Below are 18,573 nucleotides of genomic sequence, written 5' to 3'. Positions count from 1 at the left end.
ACATCCTGGTATGTCTTTAGCACAGCCCAATTATACCTACAGGATAAATTCCTAAACATGGAATTATCAAAGGGTATGTGTGCATTTTAGATTTTCATCAGTAACTGCCAAAGAGATTGAATAGTTGACATCAAATGTATATATTTAGAAAAGCTCCCCTGGTATTCATGGAAAATATATTTCCTCTAAAACTCTGTTGCAGGGTAAGACTTGGTTTGACTCTAATAAACTCATATTTACTTTCTTGTCTTCATCTGAAGCCTGTGCCTACTGCACTGGCACAAGTGGATAGAGAAAAGATCTATCAGTGGATCAATGAGCTGTCCAGTCCTGAGACAAGGGAGAATGCTTTGCTGGAGCTAAGTAAGAAGCGAGAGTCTGTTCCTGACCTTGCACCCATGCTGTGGCATTCATTTGGTACTATTGCAGCACTTTTACAGGTGGGTTTACATACATGATTGGCAGTTCAGTTCTTTTCATTACCCTTGTATATTTCTTTACTTTTGCCCAAATGATTTGAAGACTTTAGGAGGATGATTCTTTAAGAATCTGCATTCGTAAGAACCTGTTTTAGAACGGTCTGAGGTATTTGTTAAAATGCAAATTCTTGGATCTTTATCCAAGAGATTCAATTTAGTCAGTCTGAGGTGGGCCGTCTACTCTATATTTTAATAAGCACTTTCACCACCCCCAGGTGATTGTGATGCAGGTGATCTAAGAACTACACTTTGACAGACACAGCTTTAGGAGTACTGTAAGATAAATCTACATGACAGCGGGAGGAAGGTGGAAGGTAGAGTATAAGGACCACAAGGTACAATATATTCTATGGAAAAGAAATGTTTCTTGAGGGTTTTTGTTTGTTTTTTTGTTTTGTTTTGTTTTCTTGAGACGGAGTCTCGCTCTGTCTCCCAGACTGGAGTGCAATGGTGCAATCATGGCTCACTGCAACCTCTGCCTGCTGGGTTCAAGCAGTTCTCCTGCCTCAGCCTCCTGAGTGGCTGGGATTACAGGCATGCGTCACTATGCCTGGCTTTTTTTTTTTTTTTTAATTTTATTTTTAGTAGATACAGAGTTTCACCATGTTGGTCAGGCTGATCTTGAACTCCTGACCTCGTGATCCACCCACCTCGGCCTCCCAAAGTATTGGGATTACAGGCGTGAGCCACCGTGCCTGGCCTGGAAAGGAAATGTTGAAAATATAACAGCTGTAGTATTAAAGGTGGGTACACTTGTACATTAAAGAATAGATAACTGAAGTTAGGTTCAAACCAGAATGGTCACTGTTGGCTAATTAATTGATATGGCACAATACTAAAATACCTAGGTAGTGGCATGATCATCCATTAAAGTATTGCCCCAAATTCCTAATAATTAGATTAACTTTTCAACTCTTAAGTAATTTCACATTCCATCTCTATTGCATTTAGCCAAGAAACTGATCTTTGTTATGGGAACGTTTTTCTATGTAAAAGTTTTACAAATAATGTAAATGGAAAATTGTAGCCATGTGCAGTGGCTCATGCTTGTAATCCCAGCACTTTGGCAGACCGAGTTGGGAGGATTGCTTGAGCCCAGGAGTTTGAGACCAGCCTGGGCAACATGGCAAAACATCATCTCTACAAAAAAATGTAAAAATTAGCCAGTCTTGGTGGTATACCCCTGTAATCCCAGCCTCTTGGGAAGCTGAAGTGGGAGGATCAATTGAGCCCAGGAGGTGGAGGCTGCAGTGAGCCATGATCATGCCATTGCACTCTGCCTGGATGATAGAGTGAGACGCTGTCTCAAAAAAAAAAAAAAAATGTAAACGGAATCGTATTGAGTAAATCATTACTTTTTGCCAGATAGTGCATATATTCACTGCGTATCACCACCCATTGATTCATGTCCTTACTATAGTTACTACCTAACCAGATTCAAACTTCTTTATGAGTCACTGTGTTTGACTTAACACTTTCTGGCCAGCGATCTCATCAATGTAACTTAAAGCAGGATGCTGGCAAAAGGAGGAATTATAAAAACTTGAGTATCCCTCAACTGATAGCCTCAGTAGCTGGAGAATATAGGAGGAAGTGTAGATGACTACATTTGCCTCCATAGAAATCTTCCTAGAGACAAATGTAGAAATGTCTTAGCTAGTCTCAGCCAAGTAAGTTTGTGATGAAAGGATATGAGCATTATTTCTGCTCCCTCTTTGATGATTCAGTTCTTAAAAGATGCACAGAATTAAGAACTATTTTCTTTGCCTTTTTTTGTTTTGCTTTATTACCATGGGAATTAATTTTTAGTTATTCTTTATTCATCTGATGCTGATTTCCATTTTTTAGGAAATTGTAAATATTTATCCATCTATCAACCCACCAACCTTGACAGCACACCAGTCTAACAGAGTTTGCAATGCTCTGGCATTACTGCAATGTGTAGCATCACATCCAGAAACCAGGTAAATGCTTTGGGTGAGTCACTTGGGGGAGCTATACATTGAATATGGTCCTAAACTTTCTCTGAATAATAAAAGGAAGGGCATGCAAGAGAGAGAGAGAGCAAGCGAGTGTGTGTGTGCGTGTGTGTGTGTGTGTGTCTGTGTGTGTCTGTATCTCTCTCTCTCTCTCTCTCTCTCTCCCCTAGTCTTCTGGATTCTTGTTTACTTTTACCCAAAGAACTTGAAAGAAACAGTGTTGACATTACAGGAAAGGTATCAGGCATATAGCTACTTCTCACTCCCTAACCTGTTATTAACACTGTGTCATCTGTGAGGCATAGTGCATGGCATATAAGATAAATTTAGTAAATATTTTTCCAGCACTTTTCCCCCACTGAACCCAGATTTAACATCAAAATCCTTCTTAACATAGCGTTCACAGCAGCCTCTATAATAGGCGAGAATTGGCATGTGAGTTAAAATATTTTTGCCACCTGTCATATCTGAAAAATTAAGAAAAGGGAAATCCTGTTCAGGAATCTACTTTGTGGACTTCTGTGACCCCAAAGGCACTTAACAGTCGTCTTACTAAAGCCTTTCCTCTTTGTCAAGTTTCCTTATGAAATATGAATGCTAGGTTGGCACTGACCTTACATAGCTTTAGAGAAGTTACTAAGAAAATGACTTTTAAGCACTTAACAAAAACACAAGAGTACTTTGAGTGTTAAAAATCTTGGGCGTTGGCTCTTCTACAAGGTATAACTATAAATAATGTAAAATAATAGACTGATTTCCATATTAGTTGCCTTGACTAAACTGTTTTCAGAATGGTTTGTGTATCTGAAATGCCCTAACAAAAAAAGAATGTGCTTTTTAAAGTATAGCAGGTAAGCCTGATAATGGCTGCTTTGTTTTGTTGTCTTGGTTTGTAAGGTTTATTCAACTGCACCTGTGAATACTATTATTCAGTCATAGGTGAGGGAGGTAATCTAGGACAATCTCTTGGACACTTAATAGCATTTTGTGGTCTATTTTTTAAAATCCACAATTGGGTATTTTAAGTTAATCAGTTTATAAGGTACTTTCTGCTGACTACAGGGAAAATCATGTGTTTTCTTAGCCACTGTGACCTGGACTAGGGTTTTCAACTTTTGAACCATTAACATTTGGGGCTGGATGAATCTTTGTGGTGGGAAGGAGAGGGCAGGAGAGGACTGTCCTGTGCATTGTAGGATGTTTAATGACATCTCTGGCCTCTGCCCACTGGATGCCAACAGTGCTCTATAATCCTGAGTTGTGACAATCAAAAATGTCTTCAAACATTGCCACATGGGGGAAAATTTACCCCATTTGAGAACCATTGATTGAAACTAATGACCAGTAACATTGTTTCCTAAGGATTCCTTGCTCTGACAATGTTAAGGCCTTACAGAATTAACCACCTAGAAATTTGAAAGTTCAGGATCCTTAGAAATCAACCCTGGGCTGTGAATGTAATTATTGTTTTCTTCCAGGTCAGCGTTTCTCGCAGCACACATCCCACTTTTTTTGTACCCCTTTTTGCACACTGTCAGCAAAACACGTCCCTTTGAGTATCTTCGGCTCACCAGCCTTGGAGTTATTGGTAAGTTATTAGAATTGTTTTGCAAGCCTGAAATACTCACAGTAGTAGTCTAAGTTGGATGTTTTGTCTTGCCGCTTATGATTTTTGTACACCAGTCATTCATTTTTCTCTTTGAGGTTGTCTCATTCACTAATCAGTAAGTATCAGGAACATGATGACTCTTATCAGGCACTCTTCTAAGTATTGTTAATAAGGCTTTGAGATCCAACCTTTGGGATTAAATTCAGCATATATGTAGAAACATTTGCTGGAATTGTAGGGAGAATAAAGCATAAGAACTCGATTCAATATATAAAGAGTATTATTAAAGGAATAAGAGTTTACATTTGGGACTTGACTTCTCTTCTCCCCTCCCCTCCCCTCCCCTCCCCTTCCCTCCCCTCCCCTTCCCTCCCCTCCCTTCCTGATAGGGTCTTGCTGTGTTACCCAGGCTGGACTTGAACTCCTAGGCTCAAGTGATCCTCCTGCCTCAGCCTCCCAAGTAATAGGGACCATGGGCACAGGCACACACCACTGTCTTTTTTTGTTTGTTTTTCTTACTTCTAATACCAGAATGCTTCATATATCTGAAACACCCTAAGAATGTGCATGTCAAATACACTAAGCATTCTGAAAACCTGTAATTCTCCCATAACTCCAGGAATATGAATCTGTCAGTTCACCTAGTTAAATTTTTTCATGCTCAAGTTAATGTATAAATACATTTACTGTGGGGGTATGGATAAAATACTTTTTACTTAAAATAATATATCAGCTATTTCAGATCTCAGACTCTTCAGACATTAAAAGGAAAGTAAGGGAATACTGCTTACAACTCCATACTCATAAATTTCACAACTTAGATTAAATGAAAACATTCTTTGAAAGATGCTATTTGCCAAATTGCACTCAAGAAAAAACAGGTAAGCTGAATAGTTTTATATCTATCTATGAAATACATTGTTTTTGCAGTTGCAAACCTTCTAACATAAAAACGGCTCACCTGTCTTCACTAGTAAATTTTACCAAATACATAAAGAAGAAATAAACCAATTCTACAAAACTTTTCCAGAACATAGAAAGGAGGGAACATTTCTCAACTCTTTGTGAGACCAGCATTAGACTGTTAATAAAACCAGACAAGCTGATTCTTTGGGGAAAAGTCAGTAAAATTGATAAAACTCTAACCAGACTGACTGAGAAAACATTTATATCCTTAACGCTAACTTAAATCATTCTACTTAGATGACACATTTATGAGTTAAGGATATAAATGTTTTCTTTAGGCTGGGATTACATTGAGTATATGAGACAATGGTTACTCCTTAAATGCCAAACTTTTAAATTGTATTTCCTGATTGTGGTTTATAATTTTAAGAAAAAAGCATTGAGAAAGGAAGAAAACAAAACAAAAAAAGTGCTTGAATGGATTAACATTTCATAAGCCCAGAGATAGTTCTTTGCTACCCAGGAGTCTGAGAGCTGAAATAGCTGATACATTATTTTCCTTTTTTTTTTTTTTTTTGAGACGGAGTCTTGCTCTGTCGCCCGGGCTGGAGTGCAGTGGCCGGTTCTCAGCTCACTGCAAGCTCCGCCTCCCGGGTTTATGCCATTCTCCTGCCTCAGCCTCCGAGTAGCTGGGACTACAGGCGCCCGCCACCTCGCCCGGCTAGTTTTTTTTGTATTTTTTAGTAGAGACGGGGTTTCACCGTGTTAACCAGGATGGTCTCGATCTCCTGACCTCGTGATCCGCCCGTCTCAGCCTCCCAAAGTGCTGGGATTACAGGCTTGAGCCACCGCGCCCGGCCGAGCCACTGCGCCCGGCCTATTTTCTTAAGTAAAAAATGTTTACCCTTATCTCCCATAGTAAATGTATATAAAAACATTAACTTGAGCATGAAAAAGTTTTAGTTAATGTTGAAAAACTGAATACTTTTTTCCTAAGATCAAGTACAAAGCAAGGATGTTCATTCTCACTACTCCCATTTAATAAAGAGCCTTCAAATTAGAAAGGTAAAAAAACAGTACTAGCTACTCACAGACAATATTATTTCATAGACAATCCCAAATAATCTACAAAAAACTACTAAAACTAAAGCTAGTAAGTTTAGCAAGGTTGCAGGATACAAATGTCAGCATATAAAAAATCAATCATGTCTGGGCATGTTGGCTCATACCTGTAATCCCAGCATTTTAGGAGGCCGAGGCGGGTGGATCACTTGAGGTCAGGAGTTCAAGACCAGCCTAGCCAACATGGTGAAACCCCATCTCTACTGAAAAAGAATTCTAAAAAAAAGGCAAAAATTAGCCGGGCGTGGTGGCATGTGCCTGTAGTCCCAGCTGCTGGGGAGGCTGAGGCAGGAGAATCTCTTGAACCTGGGAGGTAGAGATGCAGTGATTGCAGTGAGCCAAGACTGTGCTACTGCGCTGCAGCCTGGGTGGCAGTGGGAGACTCTGTCTCAAAACTTAAAATTAAATTTCCATATACTAGCAGTGAACAATAGGAAATTGATTTTTTTTTTTCTTTAAGACAAGGTCTTGCTCTGTCGCCCACTTCTGAGTGCAGTGGCATGATCATGGCTCACTGCACCCTCAAACTCCTGGAATCACACAAATCCTCCCACCTCAGCCTTGAGAAACTGAGACCATAGGCACGTCACCACACCTGGCTACGTTTTTTAATTTTTTTGTAGAGACAAGGTCTCACTTTGTTGCCCAGGCTTGTCTCAAACTTCTGGGCTCAAATGGTTCTCCCGCCTTGGCCTCCCAAAGTGCTGGGATTATAGTTGTGAGCCATTGCACCCAGCTGAAATTTTTTTAAACTACCATTTATAACAACACCAAAACGTGAAAATTTGGGTATAAATCTTTTAAAATGTATCCGTAATCTATAACTGAAAACTACAAAACTGATTTCTAATGAAATAAAATGCAGAGATAAACCATGTTCATTGATTGGTGTATCAGTGATTCAGTATTGTTAAGTTGTTCGTTCTCCACGAAGTGATCTATAGATTCAGAGTAATTCCAACAAAATCCCAGCAGCATTTTTTTTAGAAATTGGCAGGCTGACTGCTATGGACTGAATTGTGTCCTCCCCAAAATTTCATGCTTTGAAACCCTACCCCCTGATGTCATGGTATTTGGAGATGGGACCTTTGAGAGAGAATTAGGTTTAAATGAGGACATGGCACCTCATGGTGAGGTTAGTATTCTTCTAAGAAGAGACACCAAAGAGCTTGTTCTCCCTCATTCGCTCTCTGCCATGTGAGGACATAGTGAGAAGGTGGCCATCTACAAGCCAGGAAGAGAGCCTTTACAAGAACTATACCATGCTGGCACCCTGATCTCAGCTTTTTTTTTTTTTTTTTTTTTTTTGAGACAGATTCTTGCTCTGTTGCCGAGGCTAGAGTGCAGTGGCATGATTTCGACTCACTGCACCCTTTGCCTCCTGGGTTCTAGCAGTTCTCCTGCCTCAGCATCCTGAGTAGCTGGGACTACAGGTGTGCACCACCACACCTGGCTAATTTTGGGGTTTTGTTTTTGTTTTTGTTTTTTTGAGACGGAGTCTTGCTCTGTGGCCCAGGCTGGAGTGCAGTGGCGCGATCTCGGCTCACTGCAAGCTCCGCCCCCCGGGTTCACTGCCCCATTTTCCTGCCCCAGCCTCCCGAGGAGCTGGGATTACAGGCACCTGCCACTATGCCCGGCTAATTTTTTGTATTTTTAGTAGAGACGGGGTATCACCGTGTTAGCCAGGATGGTCTCGATCTCCTGACCTCGTGATCCGCCCGCCTCGGCCTCCCAAAGTGCTGGGATTACAGGCGTGAGCCACCACGCCCAGCCAATTTTTTTATTTTTAATAGAGACGGGGTTTCACCATGTTGGCCATGCTGGTCTTGGAACTCCTGACCTCAGGTGATCCAGCTGCCTCAGCCTCCCAAAGTGCTGTGATTGTAGGCGTGAGCCACAGTGTCCAGCTTGATCTCAGACTTTCAGCTGCCAGAACTATGAGACAATAAATTTCAGTTGTTTAAGCCACCAGTCTATGGTATTTTGTTATGGCAGCCTTCTAATAGACTGATCCTAAGATTTATATGGAAAGTCAAAGGAACTAGAATATCCAAACATTTCTTAACAAAGTTAGAAGATATATACTACCTGATTTCCACACCTACTGGAAAACTATAGTAGTCGAGGCAGTGTAATATTGGAGAAAAGAAAGATTTACAGACCATTGGAGCAGAATGAAGAATCCAGAAATAGATCTATGGTCAGTTGATTTTTGACAAAGGTACCAAGACAATTTAGTGCAGAAAGCATAGTTTTTGTGCTTTGTTTTGTTTTGTTTTGTTTTGTTTTGTTTTTTGAGAGAGTCTGTCGCCTAGACTGGAGTGCAGTGGTGCAATCTCAGCTCACTGCAACCTCTCAGGTTCAATAGATTCTCCTGTCTCAGCTTCTCGAGTAGCTGGGATTACAGGAGCCTGCCACCATGCCTTGCTAATTTTTGTATTTTTAGTAGAGACAGGGTTTCACCATGTTGGCCAGGCTGGTCTTGAACTCCTGACCTCAAGTGATCTGCCCACCTTGGCCTCCCAAAGTGCTGGGATTACAGGTGTGAGCTATTGCACCACCGTCTTCCTCTCTTTTTTTTTTTTTTAACATGAGTGTGAATCTGATCCCTTTAACTAACAAACCCCAGTTTGTGTTCTGTTATTTAAGTTCCACAACTCACTGGATAAACAGTTTGAAGTTAATTTTAACTGGAAACCCTAACTGTAAAATAATTTTGTTTGTCCTTATTTTCTTTAGGGGCCCTGGTGAAAACAGATGAACAAGAAGTAATCAACTTTTTATTGACAACAGAAATTATCCCTTTATGTTTGCGAATTATGGAATCTGGAAGTGAACTTTCTAAAACAGTATGTGCTTTTAACTTAGATTTTACATTGTGTTGACTCTTGAGCTGCTTCCTTACGGTTCTGGAATCATTTTCTGTCTTCAAGCTTTTGAAATTTGTATGAATATTTTTTCTCTTTTGAATAAAAATTGTTACAAAACAATTATTGGAAAACCCAAACCATTCAGAAGAAAATCAAGTTAAACACTAAATTTCTTTTCTCCAAACCCATATCTCACTCCACAGGTAAATTCTAAGTATATTATTACAGTTTAATTTTTTTAATTTTAAAATTTCAATCCTGCTCCTTCTGTAACCAGACTTTTTTTAAATACATAATCAATTATATGTACTTGAGCTTCTGCTTACTATGTACTTTAACCGTGAATGACAACATGACAAGGTACAGAATTCTTACCTCATTGTTCTGTCTCAGACCTCTATTGCCATAGTCCTTTTGTCTTCTAACATTGAATATTGCAGAGAAGTCTCAGGGTCAGCCTAATTCTTTCCTTTTTTAGATGAACTTACTTTTTTGTGTGGTTACCTCCAAGTGTCTTTTATTATTTTTAAAGTTCATTTGATGATAATCATGTATCTTTTTTTTTTTTCCTCTGAGATGGAGTCTCGCTGTGTCACCCAGGCTGGAGTGCAGTGATGTAATCTCAGCTCATTGCAACCTCCGCCTCCCAAGTTCAAGCAATTCTCCTGCCTCAGCCTCCCAAGTAGCTGGGACTACAGGCGTATGTCACCACGCCCTGCTAATATTTGTATTTTTAGTAGAAATGGGATTTCACCATATGAACCAGGCTGGTGTTGAACTCCTGACCTCAGGTGATCCGTCCACCTCAGCCTCCCAAAGTGCTGGGATTACAGTCGTAAGCCACTGCACCCAGCCAATTTGTTTTTGTTGTTGTTGTTGTTGTTGTTGTTGTTTGAGACAGAGTGATATAATCGCAGCTCACTGCAACCTCCACCTCTCAGGTTCAAGCAGTTCTTCTGCCTCAGCCTCCCACATAGCTGGGACTACAGGCACGCACCACCGCTCCCGGCTAATTTTTTTTTTTTTTTTTTTTGTATTTTTAGCAGAGATTGGGTTTCACCATGTTGGCCAGGCCGGTCTTGAACTCCTAACCTCAGATGATCCTCCCACCTCAGCCTCCCAAAGTGCTGGGATTACAGGCGTGAGCCACTGCACCCAGTCTCAATTTTTTTCTGAAAGAGCGTATTACTTGTGTCTTTTTTGTTAATTTGTATATTTTTCTCTTTTATTTGTTCAAGCCTCTTGGTTCAGCAACATGTTATGCTCTATTATCTGTCTTTCGTATTTTTTTCTCTAATCACTTTCAATTTTTAAATTTCATATTATTTGATTTTTTTTCAAGGTTACTTTTCCATATTGCTGACTATTTTTGGTAGTATTCAACCTCTGCTCTAAAATGTGCCTTGTCACATTAAATTACTTTTTCAGTCTAATAAATATTCTTGAGTTGGGTGTAAGCGGATATAATGATTTTTTTGGTTTTTTTATTTTTAAAAATATGTATATGGAATGCTTTATGAATTTGTGTATTATCTTCGCACAGGGGCCACACTAATCTTCTCTGTGTTGTTCCAATTTTAGTATATGTGCTGTCTAAGTGAGCACTGGTTTTTTTAATTTTTAATTAAATTATTTATTTATTTTGAGACAGGATCTCTCTCTCTTTCTGTCACCCGGGCTGGAGTACAGAGGCATGGCTCACTGCAGCCTCGACCTCCCAGACTCAGTTGATCCTCCCACCTCAGCTTCACAAGTAGCTGGGACCACATGCCTGCTCCACCACACTCAGCTAATTATTTTTATTTTTTGTAGAGACAGGTTCTCCCTGTGTTGCCTGGGCTACTCTTAAACTCCTGGGCTCAAAGGATCTTCCTGCCTTTTGCCATAGTACTAAGAGTACAAGCCTGAGCCACTGTGCCTGGCCAATTTATTGTTTTTAAAGAGACGAGGTTTCACTATTTTGCCCAGACTGCAATGCAGTGACTATTCACAGGCATGATCATGGCACACTATAGCCTTGAACTCCGGGGCTCAAGCAGTCTTCCCACTTCCCTCTCTCGAGTAGGTAGCTGTGATACTGGCACACATCCCTATACCTGGCTATTTTTAAACTTTTTATTTTAAATATACAATATATGGATGACTCTCAAAGGCACTGCTGAGCAAAAGAAGCCAGACACATGGGAATTCATACTGTATGTTGATTATGTGAAGTTCAAGAACAAGCAAAGCCAATTACTGGCAATAAGTTGGATTTGTGGTTATCTCTGAGGGAAGGACATTGACTGGGGAAAGGTGCAAGGGAATGTTGGAATCATGAGTTGGTAGAAATACTTTTTTCTTTTTCTTTTCTTTTTTTTTGAGATAGAGTCTCACTTTGTCACCCAGGCTGGAGTGAAGTGGAATGATCTTGGCTCACTGCAACCTCCGCCTCCCGGGTTCAGGCAATTCTTGTGCCTCAGCCTCCTGAGTAGCTGGGACTAACAGGCACGCACCACCATACCCAGCTAATTTTTTGTATTTTTAGTAGAGATGGGTTTTCGCCATGTAGCCCATGCTAGCCTTGAACTCCTAAGCTCAGGCAATCCGCCTGCCTCCACCTTCCAAATATTCTGTATTTTATACAATATTCTGTATTTTAATCTGGTTATAGTACATAATGTGTACATAGGTAAAAATTCAAGATACACTTAAGATTAGTGTACTTAACACACTTTACTGTGTATATGTTTGTATTAGGTTCCTATATAACCTGCTGCTGTAACAAATTACCACAAGCTAGAAGCTTAGTGGCTTAAAACAATGCAAGTTTACTGTTTTATAGTTTTGGAAGTCACAAGTTATAAATGAGTTTCACCATTCTAAAGTCATTGTATCAGGAGGGTCGTGCTTTCTCTGGAGGATATAGAGGAGAGTCTTTTTCTTGCCTTTTCCAGCTTCTAGAACTGCATTTCTTGCATTCCCTGGATTATGGCCCCCTCCATCTTCAGAGCCAGTGGTATGGCATGTTCAGATCTCTCTCTGCTTGTCACATTGCTTTCTCCTTTGTGGTAAAATCTCTCTACATCTCTCTCTTTTTTTTTTTAAGAGATGGTGTTTTCTCTGTCACCCAGACTGGTGTGCAGTGGCATGATCCTAACTCACTGCATCCTTGAACTCCTGGCCTCAAGCAATCCTCCCACCTTGGCCTCCCAAAGTGCTGAGATTACCAGCATGGGCCACTTTGCCTGGGCTTCTCTACATCGATTTTAAGGACACTTCGTGATTACATTTAAGGCCTACTTGGATAAACTGGGATAATCCCCCATCTCAAGATCCTTAACTTAATCACATCTGCAAAGTCCCATTGTTCATTTAAGGTAACATTTGCAGAGTTTGGTGATTAGGGCCTGGATATCTTTGAGAGCCATTATTCAGCCTTCTACAGTGTTATAACCTCAATAAAATAGTAAAAGAATTCCACAATTCATTTTGATGAGCAGCTAAGAAAGAGTATCATTATCGTGATTGTCTGATTTGAATTAAACTAATATTTTAATATCTCTTCTATGTAAGACTTAATGAGCTTAAGTTGAGGGGAAAATTGAGGCCACGTATAAGCTTCACAGCCAGGGTATGTTTTATTACTGTTAGAATAATCTTCAAAGAGAAACTTTAAAATCTTACTTCTTCAAGAAGATCTTTTAAGAACAAGAAAGGCCTTACCTCGGCCAAATGCAGTGGCTCACGCCTGTAATCCCAGCACGCTGGTAGGCCGAGGCAGGTGGATCACAAGGTCAAGGGATTCAAGCCCAGCCCTGGCCAAGATGGTGAAACCCCGTCTCTACTAAAAGTACCAAAATTAACCAGGCACGGTAGCAAGAGCCTGTAATCCTAGCTACTCAGGAGGCTGAGGCAGGAGAATCAGTTGAACCAGGGTGGCAGAGGTTGCAGTGAGCTGAGATGGAGCCACTGCACTCCAGTCTGAGTGACAGAGTAAGACTCCATCTAGAAAAAAAAGAAAGGCCTTCATCTGGAAGAGATGAGGCATAGCTGAATAAATCATCTTGGCTTATGGAAAAGAGAAGAGCCTTAGATGTTCAAATGAGGCTTGGATCTCAGCTCTGCCACAATAACTTTGTCACTTGGGATCTTAACCTGGTGTATTATTGATTAACAGTTATACCTGGCACATAGTAGGTACTTTATAAATGAGAAGGTCTCCTGAGTTTTTAAGAATTTGATTATTACCCAGAACCTACCCTTGTATGTAAAATGAGAATAATAATGGTACCTACCTCATTAATTTATTATAAAAATAAGATAAAGCATGTAAAGCCTCCAGAAAAAAAAACTGGTACAAAGTAATGTTCAATATGGTAATATTTATTATTCTTTGTACTATACATATATGGTAAGTTGTACATAATATGCAAGGATCCCTACTTGCTCAATTTTCTGACTGATAGTCATGCCTGGGAAAATGAGTAGACAATGAGAAGATTAAATCAGAGCAACTTCATAAACTCTTCGATTTTGTTTTGCTTCAGGTTGCCACATTCATCCTCCAGAAGATCTTGTTAGATGACACTGGTTTGGCTTATATATGTCAGACTTATGAGCGTTTCTCCCATGTTGCCATGATCTTGGTGAGTTCTTTCATCTATCCCTTTTACAACTACCTCTCATCACACAGCTTAATCTCTTAATAACTGGCACTGAACAACTTCAGTCTTCTGACTAGAAATAACAATTTTGGAACCTTTTATGATTCTTGGACTATCTGATCTCTGATGTCAATTAGAATTTTTTTGTGTTTTGTGTGTTTTTTTCCAACCCCTCCCCTTATTTTGGGGGAAACAGGGTAAGATGGTCCTGCAGCTATCCAAAGAGCCTTCTGCCCGTCTGCTGAAGCATGTAGTGAGATGTTACCTTCGACTTTCAGATAATCCCAGGTAAACATTGATAGGATGTATAGGACTTTAGGGAAATACTCTGCTGAACAGTTTCCCAATCTCATGGCATAGCTCCTGTGTCTTTAGGACAGGGAAGTAGAGATATAACTACATTTAATTTGTCTGAGACAGAACTTAGATTCCTTTTAAAATCTGAAATGCTGGCCGGGTGTGGTGGCTCACGCCTGTAATCCCAGCACTTTGGGAGGCCGAGGCAGGCGGATCACAAGGTCAGGAGTTCAAGACCAGCCTGGCCAATATGGTGATACAAAAAAAAATTAGCCGGGAGTGGTGGCGGACGCCTGTAGTCCCAGCTACTCGGGAGGCTGAGGCAGGAGAATCACTTGAACCCGGGAGGCGGAGGTTGTAGTGAGCCGAGATCGGGCCACTGCACTCTAGCCTGGGAGATAGCGAGACTCCGTCTCAAAAAAAAAAAAAAAAAAAATCTGAAATGCTGAATTTTAATAGCCATCAGAGTTTCATCTTCTCACTGTAACTCTCAATCCTACTGTGAAATTCCACAGAGTCTAGGCGATTCCAGGGAAACCTTATGATGCATTACTCCTGTTGTTTGAATTTTCTGTTGCTACTCTATGTGGTCAGAAAGAGAAGTATATTTTCAAAGATCTCTTAAAAAGGAACACAGCCCAGAGGGCTCTTGAATTCTATTTCCAGTTCTCTCCTTGATTCCTATAAGTTTCTTGAGCTAATTATTTTATCTGCTTATGTTCATAATCTTTCTGCCAGAAATCATACATTGTAGATATAATGCATTTTAGAAATGTTTGACCTTTTGCTTTGTAAATCCATAATTCATGCTGAAAGCAACTTGCTCATATTCTGCTAAACCACATAATGGAGCGATTTCTGTGTTCCTGGGAGCAGAGCTAGCTTGATTTGATTTAATGTGAACTCAGTCTCCTGCCACTGAGTTTCTTCAAGCCCTACCTGTTTGTTGACCATTTTATCCTGTTCTTCAGTGGTTCTTGTTTTCACCAAAGTTTAAAAATGTGTCTGTTTAAAATTCTAGTCTGTTTAAAAAACTAGTCAGACTAGTTTCTAAAGAAAACTAGTCAGACTAGTTTCTAAAGAAAACTAGTCAGACTAGTTTCTAAAGAAAACTAGTCAGACTAGTTTCTAAAGAAAACTAGTCAGACTAGTTTCTAAAGAAAACTAGTCAGACTAGTTTCTAAAGAAAACTAGTCAGACTAGTTTCTAAAGAAAACTAGTCAGACTAGTTTCTAAAGAAAACTAGTCAGACTAGTTTCTAAAGAAAACTAGTCAGACTAGTTTCTAAAGAAAACTAGTCTGAGTGCAAAATCTATAACTTTGTTTAAAATAGCTCTATAAATAGTTAACATTTACCTTTTTTAGGTTTTCAGATTTGACTTTCTGCTGGTCATCTTTTCAAAGAAAATGAAACATTTAAAAGTTCATCTGATAATGCTGCTACCATAGTTTTGTTTTCACTGTTCATCTCTTATTAAGGTTTTTAACCATAAAACTGAAGCAATTTCTGTAAAGACACAAATTGATAACTTAGTATAGAATTAAAATTCATTAAGTTATCATAATCTTGATTATATCCTTGTTAATGTACTGATTTTTGAAATATTTTATTTGCCATAATCCATATATTTCTAACATGAGTATTTTGACAGCATTTATTGTAATAAATCAGAAAGCTGTTTTAATGGAAGTAAACTATTGAAGCTTTTAATTTTGCTTTTTCATGAAATTCTACATTGGGACATCATTCAGAAAATGTTTGTGGATACAGATTTTGGAGATCTCTGAGCCTATGCCTAATACAGCTTTAGAGAATTTTAATGGCGTCTTAAGGAGCCATAGATTCACGGTATACTAAATACTTAGGTCTAAGAAGGGGGCTCTTCCCTGTCCACAAAATGTGGGTTTATTTGTTGGTCTCCCTGGTTGGTTTGTTTGTTTCTGATGTAGGGCACGTGAAGCACTCAGGCAGTGCCTCCCTGACCAGCTGAAAGACACAACCTTCGCCCAGGTGCTAAAAGATGACACCACCACGAAACGCTGGCTTGCACAACTGGTGAAGAACCTGCAAGAGGGCCAGGTCACCGATCCCAGGGGTATCCCCCTGCCCCCTCAGTGATCCTTGCCTGTTCCCTCCCACTACTCCCCCAAATTGGGGAAAGGAGGGGGAACCTATGAGGAAAACAGCTCAGGTTTTATCACCGACTGGGAATAGACAACCTCAATGCTGAACCGCACTGGAGAAAAGGGGCAAGGTACCCCTGCTGAGGTGCATGGGCTGCCATCTCAGGCCGTCTTGAGGACCTGGGCTCCCTCTGCTACTCCCAGGAAGTGGGCTCCTGACACAGCAGTCTGCCACCACAGCCCCAGGAGGGTGTCAACACCAGCAAATGCTGTATTTGCAGCATGTCTAAGATGACCCTTCTCCCCTACCTCTACCTAGCCACTGGCAGGGAGGGGAGGCAGTGGTGATAGCAGCAGCACTCTAGGCATGGTGAACGCCTGGGACCAAGCCATGTGGCGTTTTTTATTTTGCCTTCCTGGAAGACTCAAGATGTGTCTCTTCATTCTCTCTCAGTATTTGTTTACTTTGGTTTTTTTGTTTTTAATCTCAGAGAGAGGTGTGTTTAGTGGGCACAAGCTGTAATATTCAGCAAAACTTTGTCAATTGGCACTGTTTACAAGTCTGTTAGCTGCATAAGCTCAATAAAAAGTTGGTCTGGGCATTACATCCCCTCTGGCAGGCCAATAGCTGCATCAAGCTGTTGGGAGAAATGGGAGGGCAGGGGAAAGATGTAAAGCCAAAGGACAGCAGGAACCTACCACCTGTTTCCGTTCTCCCATTCTACTCCCAGTCTGGAATGCCACAAGGACCTTAACCTTGTTTCTGGCTTTAGCTGCTAGTTTTCCCAAATCTCAGTGCTTTCCCTTTTTTAAACTTCCCTTCTATTAAACTTAAAACAGACGTCTTAATTCATCAGGCTGTCTTGGAAGGGTATTGTATTGAGGGACAAGGGGCGGTGGTGGACCTCACCTTCAATCCAAGTTTTCAAAGATACTTTCTCGGTAACTGTAAAAGGGAGGTGCTTGGGATTAAGGTGACAGTCCACTTGATCCTATTATTTGTTTTAGTGTGAATTTCAGCAGCTCCATCTGTCTTCGTGATTATACTTGAGCAGTATTAGCTGTATGAGTTAATTTTATTCAAATTGAAGATGGTTGAAGATGGAGGGCTGAATTCTGCTCACTCAGTCTTTTTTTTTTTTTTTTTTTTTTTTTTGACACATTCTCTTTTGGTCTATGGGAATTACAGGGTTGCCGCTAAAATATTCACTTGTTCTTACCGTGTCAGAGATTTCCTCTTCTCTGGAGCTTAGATGGCTCTTCACAATCCATAGGCTTGAATCTGCAACCAAGTGTAAACTGCCTTGCTTTCCCCAGTCCTTTCCCCTGCTAGCACCTGCTTTCTCATCCCCATCTCCAATCAAAGATGGGATTGCTTAATCCAACTCTGGAGAGGGACCAAGTCTTTTCTGCCCACTTCTCACACAATTGAGGTGTCTGAACAAGTCTGGGGAGGGAGGGTCTATAAGGGGCAGGCTCAAAAAAAAAAAAAAATTTTTTGCGGAGGCAGTTTTGCCAACACAAGGGCTCCTTCAAGCCGACTTTCACAAAGAGAGCCGGACTTGTTAGTTGGCTTCTGTCTTTTTAGAGGCAAGAAAATAGTAATTAAGTAGCCTAGATGTAAGAAGGGCAGAATAAGCACTTACTCCCCTTGCCTTCCGAGATGAAGAGGAGAAGCAGGCAAACCCTCAATAATCGCAAGCCTGAAGAGAAGTGATCTTAGAGAAAGCAGAGAACAGAATGGACTGGATACACATCTTGGCTCTAGTCTGTAGTCTGAATACAGAGTCTGGAGAGTCCAGTTAAGGTAACCCTGATTTTTTGACAACCGCCTTCCTGCTGAGCCAAAGTTTTCTCATTCCCCCTCCACTGGGGAAGCAGCTGAGGCCCAGGGCCTTGCTCCCTGGGACATTCTCTTCTCTCCATCTTTCGGTGCATTGGCCATGTTACTGTGCCAAAGTGTCTTAATTCTTGTCCCATCTATTCTTAGCTGGCCTTGGAACCCACATAGGAGTTGGTGGGGGAGGGGTGGAATGGATATTATTCATTGTAGTTGATCCTGATGTGTGTATTATATAAAGAGACCCCTCCCCTTATTTTGTGTTTTCCCATCCCTCTCCCTCAACAGGATTGAAATAAAACATGCTTCTGTTTTTGTAAAAATAATTTTTCCTTTACACTGGAGATTTTATTCTGTCAGTATATGGGTAACTAGGCACTTTGGTCAGGTGATCCTTGTCATGCCTGCTTCTACCCTCTATCCACCTACACAACACACACACACAGCCCTACCAAGATGGCAGTGGTGGTTCTTTTGTGAACATGTTTTTGGGGAGACTCCATCTGAGGTACAAAAGCTGTTTGGGAGGCTGGGAGGGGGATGATGCCCCTTGCCTGATGAAAGTATCTTTTACTGGGACAGAACTTCACTCCTGGCCATATTGGCCAGAACTTAGTGCCAGTGTAGGGAGAGACTTCCACAGTGACAAGGTAATGCTTGAAACACCTTATCATGAACTTTGATGTTCATTTCCTCAAGTT

The 18,573-nt window shown here is 40.6% G+C and overlaps 1 protein-coding gene and 1 non-coding gene across 4 annotated transcripts in view; one reads left to right on the top strand and one right to left on the bottom strand.

Moving 5' to 3' along the window:
• CNOT9 (CCR4-NOT transcription complex subunit 9) overlaps positions 1-18,198 on the top strand; it is a 31,217-nt gene extending 13,019 nt beyond the window's left edge. Inside the window, exons 2-8 of one of the 3 annotated variants that reach the window (XM_010360236.2) lie at positions 261-440; positions 2,328-2,443; positions 3,937-4,046; positions 8,835-8,944; positions 13,495-13,593; positions 13,808-13,899; positions 15,274-18,198. In XM_010360236.2, coding sequence (XP_010358538.1) covers positions 261-440; positions 2,328-2,443; positions 3,937-4,046; positions 8,835-8,944; positions 13,495-13,593; positions 13,808-13,899; positions 15,274-15,319 — 753 coding nt within the window. In that variant the 3' untranslated portion in view covers positions 15,320-18,198. The remainder of the gene's footprint in view (positions 1-260; positions 441-2,327; positions 2,444-3,936; positions 4,047-8,834; positions 8,945-13,494; positions 13,594-13,807; positions 13,900-15,273) is intronic. The other 2 variants (XM_010360235.2, XM_030916220.1) reach the window with 2 other exon arrangements.
• Positions 10,464-10,570, bottom strand: LOC115893312. Its single transcript, XR_004053330.1, has one exon. It is a non-coding gene; the product is annotated as a U6 spliceosomal RNA (small nuclear RNA).
• Positions 18,199-18,573: the final 375 nt, after the last annotated feature.

This window comes from Rhinopithecus roxellana, chromosome 14, assembly GCF_007565055.1.
Source record: "Rhinopithecus roxellana isolate Shanxi Qingling chromosome 14, ASM756505v1, whole genome shotgun sequence".
NCBI lineage: Eukaryota > Metazoa > Chordata > Mammalia > Primates > Cercopithecidae > Rhinopithecus > Rhinopithecus roxellana.
Note: the sequence above shows the minus strand (reverse complement) of the source record. Positions and strands in the feature narration are given on the sequence as shown.